The sequence below is a fragment of the Anguilla anguilla genome, chromosome 1, assembly GCF_013347855.1.
Source record: "Anguilla anguilla isolate fAngAng1 chromosome 1, fAngAng1.pri, whole genome shotgun sequence".
NCBI lineage: Eukaryota > Metazoa > Chordata > Actinopteri > Anguilliformes > Anguillidae > Anguilla > Anguilla anguilla.
The window spans coordinates 26055896-26076469 of NC_049201.1; the positions used below are offsets into that span (position 1 = coordinate 26055896).

General features: G+C 41.4%; 1 protein-coding gene across 1 annotated transcript in view; it reads right to left on the bottom strand.

Moving 5' to 3' along the window:
* Positions 1–17805, bottom strand: part of kif26ba (kinesin family member 26Ba) — a 118096-nt gene extending 100291 nt beyond the window's left edge. The window contains exons 1-2 of the mRNA XM_035381528.1: positions 17194–17805; positions 16403–16792 (exon numbers count right to left, since the gene is read on the bottom strand). Of these exons, the coding sequence (XP_035237419.1) occupies positions 16403–16792; positions 17194–17250 (447 nt within the window). The 5' untranslated portion in view covers positions 17251–17805. The remainder of the gene's footprint in view (positions 1–16402; positions 16793–17193) is intronic.
* Positions 17806–20574: the final 2769 nt, after the last annotated feature.

Consider the following 20574-nt stretch of genomic DNA (forward strand, 5'->3'; position numbering starts at 1 on the left):
GAATGCACTGCAGCGGAAGCAGCGAATCGTGGAACTGTGGCCCGCCCCCTCATCGTGCCCTTTCTGACACCCCGAACCTCGCAGTGAGAAGATGTCACAGCTTATCGCCTAGGCGCATGCTTCAAATCAAATCAAATCCCCCTCCAATGCTGGGGTTTCCCTTCAGATGGCAGTTTACATTTCATGACCTGTTCAATTAAAATAACTGTAATGTGTTAATATCAAGCATATATGATGACATACTAAATGTACTCTGTCAGAGTTAAATGTATACTAGAAAAGTTAGATTCTAGCAAAGTTAAGTGCAAGTTTCTCACTGAATGCCTTGCTATATGGAATCACAAAGATGCACTCACTACTTTGTATGTGCTTCCATGAGGTACATGTACATCATAATAAAAACTAACTACCTACAAGCGTTCAATAAAAATAACATTATCGTTTCACATTATAGTGTTCCTGTAGATATCTTTGTATTATATATGGTTTCACAAGTACTTACCCGTTATCACACAGTACTCAATATGTAAAAAGCTATGTACTTATATACTCACATAGTGCTTATGCAGCTTATTAGCATGTGAGAGTACTTAAATAAAGTACACAGCTAGAGCTTATGCTGTTATACAGCTTAAAGGTCAGTTTACTGTACAGCCTGTGACCAAAATAGATTTAATAGCAGTTTCCTTATCACACGTCTTTCCAATTAGGAATAGCAGGCAATTTTTTTTTTACAAAATAATTAACATTTTTTAACAACACAAGGAGGAGCCATCATGTTTACCCTAAAGCTCACTTCTTATACAACTTGCTTCTGAAGGCCTTGCTGATGGAGAGGACAGTTGTGCAGCAATTCCCGGTCTGATAATGGAAGCCATTTTAATATTCCGGGCTGATCTCACACATAATTAACCTAGAGGGCCACCTGCTATTCGCTCGGCAGCAGGCTGCAGGTGGGGTCTGGTGGTTTGTGTGTGTGTGTGTGTGTATGTGTGTGTGTGTTGTGGGGGGGTGGGGGGGTGGGAATGGTGGTATCTCTGCGTAAGAGTCACTGGTGCGTTCAGCACAAGGTGACATTGGCCGAACTGAATGACTGAACCCCTTTTCGCTGTGCACTTTGTAGAAATCAGTACAGAGAAAGGAGAGGGGGAAGAGGGAGGCAGGGGGAAAAGGACAGAGAGAGAGAGAGAGAAAGAGAATGAGCATGAAATTGCGAGAGAGAGAAAGAGAGTGATGTGAGTAAATAAGAGGGGGGTCGTTTATTTTGGCAGGCCTGGTGTTCATTTGTTGAATTGCTCTAATGGGTCAATGCTAAATTATTGAGCTCATTCCTCTCCTTGACAGATAAATGTAGGTGGAAATGAGAGTACAGAACCCGGGGGGTAACTCCCAGTACAGCAATATATTCATACACACACCCACACCCACAGCAGCACAGAGACACTGACATCCACACATTACAGGCAGGCACGCTTGTATTCATTCCCAGCCCCACCACATATCTATATGTATGCACACACACAACAGTTGGCTCAAAGGCACTGAGAGAGAAACAGACGGACAGACAGACAGAGGGAAAGAGAGAGAGAGTCTTTCATCCTACCTCACTGACCCAAATAACGTTCTCACACCGGCACGGTCACCACTTGCATCTCAAGCGCAAATGATCGATAACCGAGCCGTAAATCGAAACCAGTCAGAGCCTCGCCTCCCATGGTACTTCCCGCTCTCCCTTCTGAGAGTAATTGGGGAAAAAAAAGTTTTAATGGTTTGAGTGTCTCACACAGCCCGCTCTGTGCCGAAGCTGAGAAAAGAACGGCTAGAAATCACAATTGTAAATCTTGTTAAAAGGGGACCGAGGGACATAGGGGAGAGGACTCTGAAACGCATTCCATCACAAGGAAAACAATGGACGCAGTACAGTGGTTAGAGATTCAGCGGTTAGAGAAGTTCTTTTAGCAGATTCAGCGGTTAGAGTAGTTCTTTTAGCAGATTCAGTGGTTAGAGAAGTTCTTTCAGCAGATTCAGTGGTTAGAGAAGTTATTTTAGCAGATTCAGTGGTTAGAGAAGTTCTTTTAGCAGATTCAGTGGTTAGAGAAGTTCTTTTAGCAGATTCAGTGGTTAGAGAAGTTCTTTTAGCAGATTCAGTGGGTAGAGAAGTTCTTTCAGCAGATTCAGTGGCTAGAGAAGTTCTTTCAGCAGATTCAGTGGTTAGAGAAGTTCTTTCAGCAGATTCAGTGGTTAGAGAAGTTCTTTTAGCAGATTCAGTGGTTAGAGAAGTTCTTTTAGTACTGTAGCCCACCTTTCAACCTTGGGAAATGCAAGAACTATAACTATCACCTTGATACATATGGTACTCCTGCATTCGATGAGCATTGTCAACACCTCTAAGAGAAAATGAATCGAGATTCAATGCTACTCAATCAATGGAATGCTCCAGGAATGTATTTTTTTAATTATTAAATAACTTTCCCCCTAAGATAGCTCAGCTTTTTTATTGAATCAAGATTCAATACTTCTTCATATAATGCCTCATATTTCAATGTCCTGTACACAAGATAAATATTAATTGTGATATAGCACAATACCAGATTTAAAAAGGAGCATGCGGAGAGGCACCCTATTGAATTTCTGTGATATGGAGAGGAGAGAAAGCACAACTACTTTTTATTGATCACCATTAAACTCAATATCATGGATTGTGGTTCTTTAGACAGTGGCATGCAGCATTGTTATTTATTGTTTCACGAAAAAAAAGTCAATTTTTGTTTTTGTCATTTCAAGTACTTTTCTTTTTTCTGTCTGAAAATAAAGTCTGACTTTGAAAGCAGATTTGGGACAGTGACTGTTTCCATTTTTCCAACATAAATATATACAGCTTCATGGGTAAAATAATCTTGAAGAAGAACAGAGCTCATACTGCTCTCTCAGCTCAAGCCACTTTCCTTGAAGACAAGCAAAAAGAAGAGCCTTTTGGCAGCTTTAGACGAAGCCATTTTAAGCGCAATTTCACTGAAGGAATGCAGAAAGTACAGATGTCACAGATTTACACTCCAAACAATAACTTTCCTCATCATTTCTCTCCAGCTCCCTCTTTATAGCTTGACATCTTTGTTTTCTTTTCTTTCAAAACCAAAGTATCTCTTGCACAGTGCCATTTCCCCACATTTAACTGCAAATGTAGTATGCCCGGCTTTGTGCAGTGACTATCAGTAAACAGGTTCACCTTCCTCTGAAACCCATAACATTGTGTACAAGAGAGAAATGTTTGCTGCACAAAGTTAGGGACCAACCACAGTAAGATCAGACAGTGTGCTTTTTTCCTACCTGATTTGATATATGTGTTTATATCAGCGCGCATCGCTGCAACCTTCACCATAGATCCAGGAAAGCGCCGGCAATAATGTCCCCTCCGCTGAGGCACATGATAACAATCAGCGTTTCTTATCACACCGGTGTTCACAAGTCAGGCTCACGCAGACGTGAGCTGGTAGAAGGCACTTAATTCGCAGACTGACAGACAAGTGTGTGGGCGCCAAAATTAACCGGCGGAGGCTGTTGGTGTGATGAGGTGCCGTCATCCCAGCCGACTGAAATCCTCCCTCCCCTGCACAACACAACTGTGCTTCACCGTGTGGGGCTACCGACCATAGTCACCAGGTGACATAGCTCAGGAGGTAAGAGCGGTTGTCTGGCAGTCGGAGGGTTGCTGGTTCGATCCCCGCTCTGGGCGTGTCAAAGTGTCCCTGAGCAAGACACCTAACCCCTAACTGCTCGGGTGAATGAGAGGCATCAATTGTAAAGCACTTTGGATAAAAGCGCTATATAAATGCAGTCCATTTACCATTTACCATTTACCATAGTTAGCACTGGCATGGTCTAGGTTTGATATTAGAAAGCGGGGCCCATCTACACACCAGAACAGGAGGAACCACCCAGCAGCCCCAGAACAGAAGCATTTGGACCCCCCCACCCCAACCCCCCCAAGCCCACTCCCACTCCCATGGGAGCAAATCAGAAAGGCCGAAAGAGCAGTTTTGGACAGGAGGAAGTTGGCTCCAGTTTGTCTAGTCCCATATCCTTGCCCACGCCCCTTTGGGAAATAACTGCAGCCCTAACTGTGGGTAGAGAATATGGGGTGCGGTCAGAGGCCGGAGCTACACTTGCATCCCCTTCAAACCATAAAGAGTTAATGGGTTCATTTCACAGCAGGGAGCTCTCCAGAGGAAGTGATTTGACTGTGTAGCCACCAGACAGGCGATTACATACCTAAGTAGTTAAGTCTGCTGGGGGCCACCAAGAGAGGGAAAGGGGAGACAGAAATAGCCATCAGGCACAGAGAGCGTGTCAAAGGAATGCGTGAGTCTCGGGGATAGATACCTGGAGACAGAAAATAATTACCCACACAATGACACATACTTGCTTTTAACTACAGCCCCAAATAGCCCATTGACTTTACTTAAAATGCAGAGTATTTTACTCAGCTCATGCCTTCGCTTTGACTCCGGGCACAAGAGGAATACGTTCATTCAGCATTTGAGCAGCCAGGGAGAACTGCACCCCTGTCTGGACCTCGTTTGCCTGTGGCTTTAATTTTAATGGATTCTCATGCTATAGCCCACATAGTCTTCATCACTGACTTAATGTTCCATATTTAAGCAGAGTAAGAGCACCACACAGCGCCCCACTGAACACTATAAAGCTGCATAACCTCCTGAGACTGATGCTTAGGTCAGTGGAAACCAACCCTGTTCCTGGAGATCTACCATCCTATAGGTTTTCACTCCAACCCCAACAAAGCACTCCTCATTCAACCACTAAAGATCTGCATTGACCTGGTCATTAGTAGAGTCAGATGTGCCAAGGTGTGTTTCTTTCTGAAGTTTTTTACTAATGTTTTTTTTTTTTACATGTTAATATTTAAAAGTGACAGTGCCTACCCATGGATTCTGATACCCATCCAAAATACCAGCTTCCCCTGAGCAGTACAACAATGTTGTTTTCCTGCCATGAACAAGATGCTTCTTAAATACAAGCAGTGCATTTAATGAACTTGCTGCAGCTGGGCTCATTTACATAACCAATTTTAGTAAATACCCTGCTAAATTGAAAACATGCGGCGATGCAGAATTTTGCAGCCCTGATGATGATTTGCGGCATGTTTAGTAAATATGGATATGGCCCAAAGTTCTTACAAGCACACTACGCCACGATCAAAAGAAATTCTAGAAGAGTTGAGAAAAAAAGTTTTTGAAACATATCAGTCTGGAAAGGGCGACAAAGTCATTTCTAAGGCACTGGGACTCCAATGAATCACAGTGAGAGCCATTACCTCCAGACAGAGAACACTTGAAACAGTCGTAAATCTACCCAGAAGAAAGCCGTAAATATACCCTTGAATAAATTTTGGCCTACCAAAATTTCTTCAAGGGTGCAGCAGCAACTCATCCAGGAAGTCACAAATGATCCCAGAAGAACATCCAAACAACTGCAGGCCTCTCTAGCCTCAGCTCATATACCTGTTGTGAGAACATCTATCTAATTATATGACAAGGATATGTCATGGTGACAGAATGTAGCCTACTGTGTAGCTAGTCAGTTAGCTTTTATTTGGAGTATGGGATCTTTAAACATTCTTTTTCTTTGCAGTGGTAAAAGAACGTAGCTGGACGGATGCCTTACTAAAAGATTGATCCATTAAGGTAAATGTTATGGCTATGTTCTCACTAATGACAAAGCAGAACACTTCCATTAATGTTACTAGGTCTTGAGGCAGCAAAACATTTTCCATAATGTCGACTCCTAAACATGAAAGGTTCATGACACTTCAGTGTAAGCCTGAATGTGTAAAAATAATTCTTGTCTATCATTTCAGATGTGTGATAAAGAGCGCCCACACAGAGCTGTGACACCCCAGCACAATATGCTAATCGGACTGAAAATGACACCAGACCCCTTTCCCCTTTCCAGTCTCCGCCCCCCTGAATACTGCTCATTTTTATGGTTCAGTTTGTGCTATGATTGCTGCAGCAGCCGAGAAATACCTGCACACGCAGACACATACACACATGCACACACACACATGCACACACATACACACAGACACACACATGCACACACATGCATGCACACACATACACACAGACACAGACACACACACACGCATGCACACACATGCGCACACATACACACACATGCACACACATGCACACACATACACACACACGCACACACACGCATGCACACACACACGTACACACACACACATGCACGCACATACACACGAACACGCACATGCACACACACACACACACACACACACACATACGCATGCGCAAACGCAAACGTGCACCGCAGGTATCTTTCTATGTCATTCCACAGAGCCAGGGGAAATAATTTTCCATGAAAAAGCAGCTTATTACATTCAGAGATGCTAACAGCAACTTGTTACGATAAAGCTATCAGACACACAAAGCTTGGAGAGAGTAGAGCTAATTATATCCCATAGCACGCGAGTGTACTTATCACAAACCATTGCCTCAATCTTTCCCAGCCGACCCACCAAAACAATAAATCTCCACCGCAGCGGGTAATATGGTTAGACAAACTGCTATAAGGATTTCTGCAGGCTCTGCTCACACAGGCAGTTTTGAAACCATATGCTTATGCAGATGGTTACCCTCTGATATTTGGGACTAAAACACTGTGATGTCTGTTGGTGAGAAGAATAAAGGGGACTGGATGCTTGACCAGACGGGTTACAGACGGGTTGAGTCTGGCCAAGTTACAGTTCTCACACTTCCAGGAAGGACCAGCGGCACAAGTCATGCTCACCGTTATCCCGTCCGCTATGCTAACAATGCACGATGATACAATGTGACCAGTACTCGCCCATGGCTCTGGTAATAACACAGGCATCCCAGTCCGCTCCAGTTCCCTTACACGCATGCACACACAAACACGTGCACACACAAACACGTGCACACACATACATATACACACACACTTACACACTGATTTGTTCATATTTGTGCCCAAGGGGCAGATGCTGTCCTTAAATGGTAAACATAAGTAATGTCAGTGAGGGCACAGTCACACTAGAAAATGAATACTTTATTATATTTTGTGAAATTTATATTGACAGCCACAAAGGCTTGTTTTCAGCTCAATGTGATAAGATATTAATTTCCTGTCCCATCAATTTTGCATCTCTAAAATTTGTTAAAATGTCTATCCCTTCCCCCTGTGTAATGTAGTCCTCGCTCCACTGCTGCAAGTGTGGACTTCAAGTGATATTTTTGGAGCACAGATGAAAGACATTTCTGAAATTAGGAAATGAAAGTGTAAGAAGGTTTGATGATGAGAACAGAAAATTCAGCCAATCAAGGCTCCTCATTTTCATTACTGCGAAGAGAGTATCTAACACTGGTTCAAGCCTGGTCTTGAACATCCCAAGAAAGCTAATCAATGCTTTTCTCACTTTCTCTCTCTCTCTCTCTCTCTCTCTCTCTCTCTCTCTCTCACACACACACACACACACGCACTCTCCTTCTCATTGACCCATATAGTACAAACAATGTACGTGATTACAGGCCACTGGAGTGCATCAGATGAGCAGGTACTCTGAGATGTGAACCAGCAGACAGCAGAGAGTGATGTTTGTGCTGCAGTAACGAGCTGCAGGACCTCACAGCCCAGGAAAGTCTTTGTTGTCCTGCAGATTGACAGCATGCCACTACACAGCGAGGAAAACATACTCTTCTGATCCAGGAAAAAGGGGACTGTGATTTTAAAACAATCTCAGAATGATGAAGGGAGGGAGGAAGGGTGGGAGAGGAGGAGGCAAAATAAATTTTCCGTAATTTTTTATTCATTTTTATCGCTGTATGAAACTGGAGACCAGCTACGGGGTTCCCATCACCATGACAACAGTGGTACAGTGTTCCATGCGGCACCTCAGATGCTGTGCAGGTCTGGACAACTGCTTGTAAGCACACATGCATGTCACTAAAATATTCTCCTTTCTTTGTAATATAAAGTATAATAAAAAAAGAAACCATGCTATTAGGCCAAACTAGAGCACCGTACGAATCAGCTCTCAAAAGCAACAGCAATTAAAATCGAAACACACACCATTTTAGTCATTTAAACTCCTACTGTGAAGCAAATGTATAATAAACTATTCATGATTCATTAATTCAATTTGTTGTTCAGTCTTTCCCAGAACTCAATAGATGAATTTTTGGAGATGCATCGCTGACTCCATGTCCAAAAGCCATCACACCCAACATTAATAGCTCAGCAAAATTAATATGAAATTACGTTCCACAACACTGTTGTAGGCACTGAGATAAAATAACACCCAAAACCTGTTTATCCCAGCACTGTATTAAAAGATAAGCAAAACAGACGTTTTTAAAAATACACTAGTGAAGCACTTTAATTTATCTTATGAAATATTAATGGCAAAGGAGATTATTGCAGAAATTGGATCAGAAAGTCAGTGAACCAAAACAGGATAGCCAAAATTCAACAACATCTACTGATATTGGAAATAAACAGGCACAGGTGGGTATATATAGAATCTGACATCTATTAAGTTTTATAATATGGAAATGATTCCACATTTTTTATTTCACTGCATAATAATAAGGGCTTGTTGAGCTGTTGGTACACTGCATGGCCAAAAGTAAGAGGACACCTGACATCCAACATCTCATCTAAAATTATGGGCATTAATATGGAGTTGGTCCGCCCCTTGCTGTTATAACAACCTCCACTCTACTGGGATGGCTTTATAATAGATGTTGGATCATTGCTGTAGAGATTTGCTTCCATTCACCCAGAGCATTAGTGAGGTCCTGCACTGATTGCACGATTAGGCCTGGCTTGCAGTTGGCTTTCCAATTGATCGCAAAGGTGTTGGATGGGGTTGAGGTCAGGGTTCTGTGCAGGCCAGTCAAGTTCCTCCACACCATTCTTGACAAAACCATTTCTATATGGACCTCACTATGCACCCAGAGGCATTGCCATGCTGAACCAGGAAAGGTCTGAAGAAGCACAGAATTGTCTAGAATGTAATTGTGTGCTGAAGCATTAAGACTTGCCTTAACTGGAACTTAGCCCAAACCATAAAAAAACAGCCCCAGACCAATGGGTGTCTGGACACTTTTGGTCATATAGTGTATGAAGTTTTGATAAACAAAAAACCTCACTCAGTTTTACATACTAATGAGCCACTAGAAAAAATGGTAATCTCCATATTCATGGATTTCTTCCTGTTAACAACTGGATATTCTCAGAAGCTCCATCACATTATGAATATTCATAAAGAGAGACCAAATGACAGAGTATCCAGCATCAAATGGAATGTTTACATTCTGATTAACACTGTAGCTGTAGTTATTGTGGTGAGTGTAGTGCCTCCCCATTGTTACAACCTCTGTTAATTTGACATTAGTGAACACCAACCCATGCATCCTCTAAAAAGGCACGTAGCCAGCAACCAACTACTAGAATGGAATACACAGCTGGTGCAGGTCTCCAACTGACCAGTGAAATTACGAATAAGTAATCTGGTATTGCCTGCCAACTGAATCCTTCCAATCCTTTGCACAATTCTGTGTCACCCTTAGCCATGTTCAGCACTGATCAGAATTTCATTCCAGACCGCACTGCACAAAAAACTCATGCTTCAGCTGGATATGTCACTCAGGAGCCGCATTTGTGATCGTTAAGTTTTATAATGCAAATAAAGCAGCCGGCATCCTTTTAATATTTAATATTTCCAAATGTATTCCCCCACTACGTTTATTTTCTGGTCATGTGTCACCGTCTTCTTGAAAAATAATGCACAGGCAAAGAAATGTTTTCCATTTGATTGTGTAGCATACATCTACACTGTGTGTGTAGATGTGTGCTTTCAAGATATTTAGTGTCCACACACGCACACACACACAGGCACACACACACACAAGCACACACGCACAGGCACACACACACACACACACACACACACACACACACAGGTGACAAATCTTATGTTTGAAATAACCGAATGAAGACTGTGATTATAAAAGATGGGATCGTTCAAACAGGCCATTTCATATCTGTCTTTGTCTGTTTTATTATGTTTCCCTAAATGGCTGTGCCAGCTGTGAAGACAGTTGGGTTTTATGGTTCATCACACAGAGGGTGTCAGGCGGCCAGGGGGGGTTGAATTAGGCCAAGCAAGACGAGAGCAGAGTTCGAGGAAGAGGAACAGTCAGTGAGAGAGACGGTAGCAAAATACGGTAGACCTGCCTGCGTATCTATGTCAAGCACTGCACCCGCACTTCCAGTTCAATTATTCTGTTTACAGTTATCGTGATGCTAACAGAGATGCTATCAACTGTAACCTCCAGTTAAAACTTACGATCACACAGCTGTATGGCTGCCTTCGTTGAAAATTATTATTAAAAGAAACAGCACAAAGCTTCCAATTGGTTAGGAAAGATTATACTCATAATAGGTTTAGGAGTTTAATAGGTCAGTATCGCACATAATCCTCATCGTTTAGTGCTTCTTTTTTCTAAGCGGATCATTGCCCCATTTAACAAGTCCAAGATGCTGGGACAATTAGAAAAACAATTTTATTCTCAACCATGACACCATATGTGTTTCATTAAATTGCATGATTAATTGTGCAGAATTAATCATACAATGATTTTGAAAGCTGTATGGAACAATAGAAGACCAAGGTTCAATGAAAGGCAAAGGTTATGGCTCTCTTACTGTACTTACAATACCATAGATGGGGCTCCAAATGGAAAATTTACAACCGTACATTTGGTCAGCATTGGTATTCTAGCAAGCCGTTTTTACCTTGGTTACTTTTTTGAAATTTAGTCAATGAAAGTTTTATAACTCTTTCATAATCTGTTTTGGTTAAGAATTTAAGTAAGCTGGCAAGTAATCCATTTGGTAAAACCTTTTTGATGGTTTGGCATGAAGTACTGAAGTACACTGGCGAAACACCATTACTATGCAACTTTTCGCAGATCTAAGGTAATGGCAATTTTACCCAAGTGAAAACGATACTATGGGTTTTACGTTTTTGACAAAGCAAAGTGTTAATACAATAACTTATATTCTGACTACAGGAAAGGACAAATATCTATGATCAGCAGAAAATGGTTGGCAGGCCATAGAGATTTTGTGAATTATAGGCAAATGATATTTGAATATATATTCAAACTCTAACTAATTACAAAAGCTAATATTCGAACTCAATTTCATGGCACTTTTGACAGCCTTAATGTACTGTATGTGCATGTATTTGTGTATTTACAGTTTACACTTATGCATGTGCCTATATATTTATATGTAATATATATGTGCTATAAATGTACTGTATATATGTATACATGTGCATGGGTGTGAATATATGTGTACATTGCCATAAAGTCATATTGTAGTATATGCAGTATATTATACCTTTTTTCATATCTACTTATTTTTTTTCAATATAGCTGTCTAGAGCTGTGTTGCAGTTTTTGTGCTTTTTTCTACTGGCTGTTGTTCCATATGAAAATGAAAAAAATGTACTCTGCTTCTCTTCGTTCTTTTCTGACAATAAGACAGTAAAACGTTTTCTTTATATTTGTGGGGGGCCTGATCTCCACCTTTTTCATCCTTCCTCGTGTAGAAAATCCAGCTTTGTGCCACAACACGGTGCAAAGCCCTGCCCGGTGCCGTGGCAACACAGCGCAAGGACAGAGAACTCCAAAACAGCGTGTCAGCAGCAAACGCATCTAAATCAGGAGGGGCTCAGAATTCAGCCGTCGTAAGCCAAAACCTTTTTTCCCCCATCAAACCCCCCTCCCCCCCTCCCCTTCTCAGCTCGGTATTGATGAAGCGACCTCTTTATATGATAATGCCTTTCCTCAAGAGACGTAAGGAGCGAACGAATGTGAAATATGTATGCGGAATATACATCACTCACGTTACGGAGGTGCGGTGCATTTACAAAAGAGGGGCTCGGGTCCAAAGCCTGGGCGTGGGAACGTGTGACAATTCCCTTCAGTTTTTTCCCAGCAGATTGGGGAATTGGTTCCTCGGGGGACTCAGGTCTGGCTGTCAGGCTGAATGCCTACCGTCATGCACCACTCCGTGCAAATTCTGTTTAATTGTGTGAATGAGTGTTCAGATTGTCGCTGTTTTTTTGAGCTGCTCAATAATTCCTGTCGACCTTGTAGCGGTCTAGGTGGCTGACCTTGAGTGCTTTGTTGTGGCTGGTAACATGATTCCTCGGAGGAATCTTCTGGAACCTCAGAATCTCCCTACTTCTTCAGTCCAGCTGTTTGAATGGATGGGCCACAACTGGTGCCATCCTTTTCTTCATTATGAACGGCTTTCAAAGTTGCACCATACAAGCATTTGAGAAGGAAATGGCAATGTTGCAGGGGAGCATTCCCTTGTTGATGGCAAAGTCACAGAGGGGTTATTCCTAGTACATAATAATCCAGATTGTGTTCATGCTTTTGGTGAATCAGAATAGACTGGCACACCACAGCTGGTGCCAAATAAGAACTTGCATTATTGTGCTTTGACAATGTAGTTTATTTTCTAATCAAGATCCGGATGGTCAAAACATTATCTGTCTGATGCTGTGCCCGATAAAACCTATTCCTGTTAGGAAAGTGTCAGCCAGAGTGCTGAAGCACAGTCTGGAGACTGACCCCTCTCAATAAGGTGCTTTTTGGATATATTTGTCTGGATATATTCAGATATTTCAGCATGAAACAAATAATTATATTAATCCCACCTTAACCCACATTTCTAACACCACTGTCACCAAATTCATCCAAGGCCCATACAAAAATATGGAATGTGTATCTTCAATTAGGAAAGAAGAGGTGGAGCGCAAAGACATCTGTTAATAAAAACCTGCCCCTTCCTGAGAGAGTTGTTTTTAAGGTGCTGCAATGACCTGGAGGCACAAACCAGGCCTCTTACTGACCACCATAATAACCACAGTCAGGTGCTATTACCTTTGCTCACTGTGTTCAACAGAAATACATTTACTCACTTGGTTTCAGCACAACAGGAAATGGGATTGTTTATGACTCAATTGTGATAGAAGCTTGAGGTTCTTGCAGGAGACACACAGCAATCAACCTTTAAAAGCCTGAACTGACTCACCCCTTCACACAAAATGTCCACCGCTTTGGCGTCAGAAAGGAAAGCAAGCCGCATCGCGGCTTCGGCACTTGCCAGCAAATATTCATTCTGAGTCAGCTACCTTGTGTAAATATCAACATCACACATATGTTTCTGCTCCATTACCATACAGCTGTCTCCTAAGGGAATTGTACTGAGGAACTGTAGAATTATGCAGCCACATCTGCATGGCGGAGAAGTGCGTCAGCAAACATGAAACAAGGCCTGAAGTTTAGAAATAAGCTCTATGGTATATAAGTGAACATGGACTAGATGGGTGTGCTCACGCTCAGAAGGCAAGGTCAATGTCCATCATTATTTAATGGTACCGAGGAACCATTTTCATACCATGTTAAATAAATTATTTCCTTCAAAGAGGGGTGTCCTTCAAGCTGGTGATGCTGCTGTCCACAGAGCATGAGTAGTCACCCAGTGGTCTCAAGAACATGACATTACTATCCATATGCCGCATTCTGGAAAGGCAACTGGCACAGGGTTTTCCATTTCCATCAACTAAGCCTAAGTTGACCAATTTTCTCATGGAATGGCGGTGATGTATTCCTGCGGCTGAATTCCGGACGCTATCACACTTGTGTATGCCCTCCTGCCTTTCCAGCTGATGTTCTGCATTGCAAACTCTGCCTCTCATCTCCTCTCCATCTTCTATCGTTCTTGTTATCTGCTATCATTCTCTGTTCGTCTTTGGGAAGAACCTCTCTTTTGCCACATGCCAATCAGCCAGGGCTCCAATTAAAAGTCGTCCCTTCAAACCCAATCAGAGAGATTCACCAATCCCTGATTATAATCGTTATTTTTTAAACTAAGCATTCAGACAGCTTCTTAGTATTGTCAATCCATCATGAATAATTAATTTAAAGGAAAATACAGGACATCACAACATCTGACTTTGGGTGGGGGAGGGGAGTGCATGTTTGTCCTCCAAATCAATAACAGAGCTTGCAGTCATGGGCACTGCCAATGAATATGGGTTGACATTACAAACTTGGAGAAAATGGGGTAAAGGCATTGAAAAAATGTTAAATAACATTATTGAAAAAACAATATTGTAAAAACGCAATGTCTTCAGGGGAGTGCCAAGTTAATCACTGCTTTGGAAATAAAAGTAAAACACGCTTACATAAAACACATGCAGGGTTGTCCCTCTGATTTATGAATAAAGAGAGAAACAAATAAAATTATTCGTGGAGTGAACTAGTTGAGTAAGTACCTTGTAACTGAAAATGGCTCTGTAATGGACCTCAAGTTATAAATCCTGGGAGAGCTTACTAATGAGGAGCAACGCAGCGTATGCTGAAAAACAGTGCCCCCTGTCTTCAGACTGACTAACTTTTCTGAAACCCGTCTAGGTCCAGTTCGCACAAAGCAAAACACCCTGATGCTGTTAATTCTGTGGTGTGTCCGCTGTCATGCAGGTACACAAGCGGCAGACGCTCACTGAAATATAGCCTATTACGCCTCACTATGGTGTCGACTACCGATAATCACACATTAGTAAGCAGAAAAACACCAGAACAATGTATCTTTAAAACTGACAGTTACTAATTTAAAAAACTGCGTTTTAGTGGAACCAGATCGATCCGAGAATCATACAGGTTGCTCAATCCTTCGCAAATGCATAAAAAACGTGAATTTTTCAGTTTAAAATACATATAGTTATTCATATTCACAGTCCTGTTAGTGCATATGTATTAATCATTGTACATGTTTAAAATTAATGTGTCATCATAGAATACACACAGAAAGGGAAACTGTTCCAGTAAAAATAATACAAACGCACAGAGCGAAGAATGGTAAAGAGCTCCCAGGACTGGAATTCCATTATAGGGAGCGCCCCCTCCCCCTCGGCGTTTTAACGACGTTTTTTTATTACCCCTTATTTTCAAGCAGCTACAGCACTGAAAACCTCGTAATGCGTCGCTTTTTTCCACACAGACTTCGCTGCACAGTCTGTGTGCGCAACGCAGCTCAGAATGCACTGATTTGTTACCAATTAACTACACGCCCCTGGTTATATTCGCTATGCCTGACCCTTGGCAAAGCAATAGGGGACTTGGCAGCGTGGAATATGATCTGCAGCGTGTTGGGAAAATTGTGTAAAATTGCTTTCATCCACCACATTGTAAAACGAATATGCTTTTCGTTAAGTAAATGCAAACAAAACAGTAATCATGTTTCGCCGTTCCGAAGGGAGGTGATTGAGCTTTATCAACCCAAAGCACCTTCAAATCAATAGAACAATACGGTATCTCTTTGAATTTTAGGAAAACCTTAATCAAGTATGAAGCAAATGTAATGCATCAGCACGAAACAGAGAAAACGTGTTATCTGCCCCGGTTAAAAATATTAATATACAAATACCGAAAAAGAATTCAACTAAATGTAATTTATATTAATTTGGTTAGTGGTAATACTCCAATAACTTAATGCCCTTGCATCTACTGCTTTAAATTGGAGCAGGATTATTGCCTTAAATAATGATACCAAATCTACATAGCCTAACGGTACAACAAGGACAGACGTCAGTCAGGACAGACCGCTTCTGATGCCAGATTTTGAATATTTTTACGGTCCAGGTGTAGTGCCGTGCCATTGTCCATCATTGCGTTGCTTTTTCCCATGAAACGAAAGACTTATGACCCTTGTGAAACTCAGCCTTTACTCTTTTAAAGCCATATATTTCGTTTGCATATTGGCTTTTTGGAAAGTAAATCAGTCCACTTTCTAGTAAGAGAAATGTGGACTTTTGGTATTAATGTCAAAATCTAGAAAGTATGTGTCCAACCATACCAAAACGATGTAAATCGATTTAAAAAATTGCAAAACTGCTTATCCACGTGAAAGATAACCTTCAGTTCAGGCGTAATATGAACATGTAGCCTATATGACGAGCAGATCTAATCACTGTAAATCACATGGAAACAGGTTCTAAACCAGCTTATCCTTTACATCTGATGGACATCCGGATATTGTACTTGCAAGTGCATCAACGACCTGTCATTTTCCATGTGTTACATTATTCTATACGATTCTCAATCCCATTTGTCCATTGCTTTCGAGTAAGTTTGCTTAATAAACATGAATCCCTTCCGAAAAACATAACATCAGGACATTCTTGCTGACACTTTTCATAGTACAGTCAATGCGCAAAACAGCCAGATATGTAGTAACCAGTCATGCATACCTTGTTGGAGAGGGGTCCAGGAATGAGCAGTTTCAGCGCTTGCCTCTTCAGCTCCACAAGCCGCGCGTTACAGTTCTCGCACCAAACTCCTCGGTCAGACCCTGGTGAGCTCCCGCTGCCAGAACCAGGTGATCCAGTGCCGAATCCAGGGGAACCGCCCAGAGAACCCGGAGAGCCCGTAAGGATTCCCGGGGATGTGGTGCCAGGGGAGCCAGAAAATGAGCCAGGAGAGGATGTGCCAGATCCAGGGGATGGTGTTCCAGACGAACCGGGCATGGATCCTGCACCCTCGGGGGCGGGGCGGCTACCGGCCCGGGACTCTTCGTAAGCTTTACGGTACCATGTCTCCGGAGAAAATGAGGCTGATTTGGTGGGAGAAGTATCTGTGATCTGTCGGAAAGAAACACACGATGGTTTTTAAACGAACAATTCGGTGCATATACTACATGTCATATGGATAAGACGTGTCTCTTAAATTCAGGTTATATTGTGTCTCAGTGACAAAATAAAAATAAGTATTGCCCCTCGGTATGAACGCGCAATTGTCTAAATCATTCCAATTGGCACAAGTTGAAATTAAAAGTCATATTAGATATACAGCCTTGAGTGATTATGTTTAATACATGCAAACACTTCGCCGCAGTCATTAGCGGTTTTAGACCCAAAACAAAATCAGAGTAGCTCGTAGCAACCTAGGACATGCTGAATTTTATTATTATTATTATTATTATTATTATTATTATTATTATTATTATTATCATCATCATCATCATCATCATCATCCAACATACCCCGTATTTGCGGCTTCTGGTGGTCACTCTGTCTTTATTCCCAGAAAGAGAAGTCATATTGAAGGTTAGGGAAGGGGAGAGGGGAGAAATTAAACCTTTATTGTTTTACATCCAACAAAAACGGCTTCAGTCAACCACACAACCCTCTCTTCACTGCTTGATCGCGGGGTAATACTGTGCAGAATCTGCATCCAACTGAGCACCACGGCACAAAAAGTAAAATAGTAATAACAATAAATGTGGTTCAGAGCGTAATTCCACTTGCGCTGGTTCCGCGAATTTCCAAGCATGGATAAGAGCCACGCTGCCCTGGTGATACTACCGACTTTTAAAATCCACAATGCAAGCAGGCAGTAATTAAAGACGATAAGGTCTGTCTGAATTCGGCCATCTCCCCAAGATCACAATCCCTGGAACTGTGCGAGGCAACAAGCGATGCGGTGTTGCTGTTGCAAAACTGTAGAGTGCGCACAACGATTAAAAGAGACAGTCGGACTGTCTGTGGCACTAAGCTCGCAGTGGCGCTGCTATCCACTGCCGCTCCCAGTGCAGTCCCCCCTTTGGTAAGTAAGACTTCGCATATCGCAGGAAAGGGAACCCGAAAACGCGCAGAACTGCCTATGGGTGGATTCTTGTTTCTCCCCCTCCTCACGATACAGCCAATAGAATACCAATGTCTAAATGAGTGACAAGTGGGAGTCGTTTTTCTGTATGAAACTACTGTACTTCGAAGCACCTACTGGCTAGAGTTGGGCTGGCATTGATGCTAGGCAAATGGTTTTAAACCGTATAGGCTGTGTGTTAGTGAAATTATTTCAGGGGCAATCGTGAAGTATTGTTAAAGGCACTATTTGTGGTTATATATATATATATCATGTATTTCATATTGATTCAAATGTATTAATTTGACTCAACTCAAATTTATTAATTCTGTTATTATTTTTGTTTATAGAATCCTCATCGAATACTCTGCTCAGTTTTCACAAGAAAAACGAATTTTACCTTTACTTAATACACTGTATGCCTCGCATATGTGTCATATATTACAGGGATTAAAATTATTTTAAGGTCAATGCTGGTATAGAACACTGGTGTGAATTGCACTTTCACGTTGAAGATTTAGACAGTCATATGTTCGCAGAAGTTGTGTGTTTGCGCAGTCAAGTAGCGCCACCTGTCGTCGTTGGTTGGCGTGGGCGAGAAATGGTTGAAGCCGTTTTTTTCAGCTAACAGTTGAGAGGCCTAAACATGTTTGTGTTGCAAATTTTGTAGTTTGATATCATAGTTCTTACAGTTTATTGCTCAATAGGTTTAACGACTAAGTTACCATCGTATGGTTTCTGTTTTAAAAATTCTATAACACCACAATAAAAAATGATAGCAAGAATAGTAATACAAATTAATACAAATTCCTCCCCAAGCAGGCTATGTTACAAAATACACTGTTAATTTTTTCACATATAAATTATTTTTTTTTTTAATTTATAATTGTAATAGCACAAAATGCATATCACCATTTGTACCCATATATTTTTGGGCATATTTTAAAAGTAGGCCTAGGTATCCAACAGGGAAATGTGATCCCAATCCATGTGAGCGCAAAAAAGTAGTACCTATTCTATTATCATTAAAGCATCTAGCAGCAATGTCGCTTCACAACAAGAAGGTCTCACTGGAATCCTGGCCGGGATCCATTCTATGTGGAGCTTGCATTGCATGTTTCCATGTTCTCCCTGTGTGCGCATGGGTTTCCTCCGGGTAATCCGGTTTCTTCTCATAGTCCAAAAACATGTACGTTACGCTAATTTGAAACACAATCACAATTACAACTGCTACACTCAATCGTAGGCAACAGAGCTGCTTTGAACACAGCTTGTGAATGAATGGCGTGTGTGCCCTGCCATGGATTTCCAGGGTGTATTCCTGCCTCTGGCCCAACGCACACTGGGCTAGGCTCCAGCCCCCCACCCTGAAGCAGGATTGCTGAGTTAGCTGAATAGCTTGACTGAGAAAAGCCCGGAGCCCTCCCAAATCTGGAATATGGAATAAGTAAAAAGAGCTGTTCCGGGTTTTGCTTAGCGCAGTTATCCAGCTAACACAGTAATCCTGCTTTGTGATACAGGCCACAGGAACAAGCAGGTTAGATAATGGTTGGCTGGACCCTTTGTATTGCAGACTTTTTGGACAAGTTTATCTTCAGGGTTATGCGTCCTTCTATAACAGAAGAGAAGTGGTTTAGCAAAGACACGCAAGTTTTGGATCTGTCTCTAAATTTGCGTTTATTTTAATTTGAATTATTTCAGTTATTTTTAATTACTTATTTTCAAGGACATAAGTCATGCTTGAGCTGTTCGTTTAGATATTTTACAATCAACTTTATGTTTTGCTGAATTCTGTCTAGGGTCCGGCATTCATACAAAGAATTGTCTATTAATTAAAGTCATTAATTAAACTTGCAAAATCTATGACACTAAGTTGAAATATGAAAAAACACAGGGCCAAGTTACATTAAATAATTTAGGAAACACTGGGTAGCATTGATTTGGAATAGAGTTTGTTTTATTTGTGTGAGCTAAGATAGCCAATATTGTTTGTTATAACTTGGCCTCATTTTTATTTCAATACTTTTAAAGGTGCGCCTTGAGTCTGCTAGTATCAACCTAGCTAACATTAATTTTAAAACATGGTGTTTGCAAGGTAGCTACAGTAGCCAAGTTAAAAAGCAGTTAACACTAAAAACACTGCAGCAATTGACCATTGTCACTTTTTTTTACACCTTTTTTCCTTCCCTGTTTGGGTTAAGACATGACTGGCAGAACACCAACTTCCTTTGGAAAAATGATTAAGGGTGACTTCATTTTTTTTTTTTTACATCATTGCTATTTTTCAACCACCATCCTGTGTTTAGTAGGGAATTAATCGTAACGCATCATATTTTAAACTGTAATATGTGGACTATCAGACAAAATGCCAAAAGCAAAACTGTTTAAAGTGCGGCAGTGTTACACGTCCCAAGAAATAAAAAGATATTATGTGGGGTCTGCGTGTGAGAATGCATTTCAGAATTAATGAGTTTTCTACAAATACAGCTGTAAAAACAATAGTCTTATTTTTTGGCAATTATCAGTTATCAAGCAAGCTAGCTTCCACACAAAGATGGTGACCCTTTATTGACTGAATGGCTGGTTATTTTTGTAGGAAACCTTGTGTCCATAGGTATGGGGGCATCCCCCGCCTTATTCCCTATTCGGAAATGGACAGATGGTACGTTGTACTGATATTTTTTTACTTCTTGAAGATGACCAGCGATATTCAGAAGGATCTTTTTAGCAACTGAAATGTAAACAATTGTCAATGTAAATATGAAATCGGCAGGGGTTA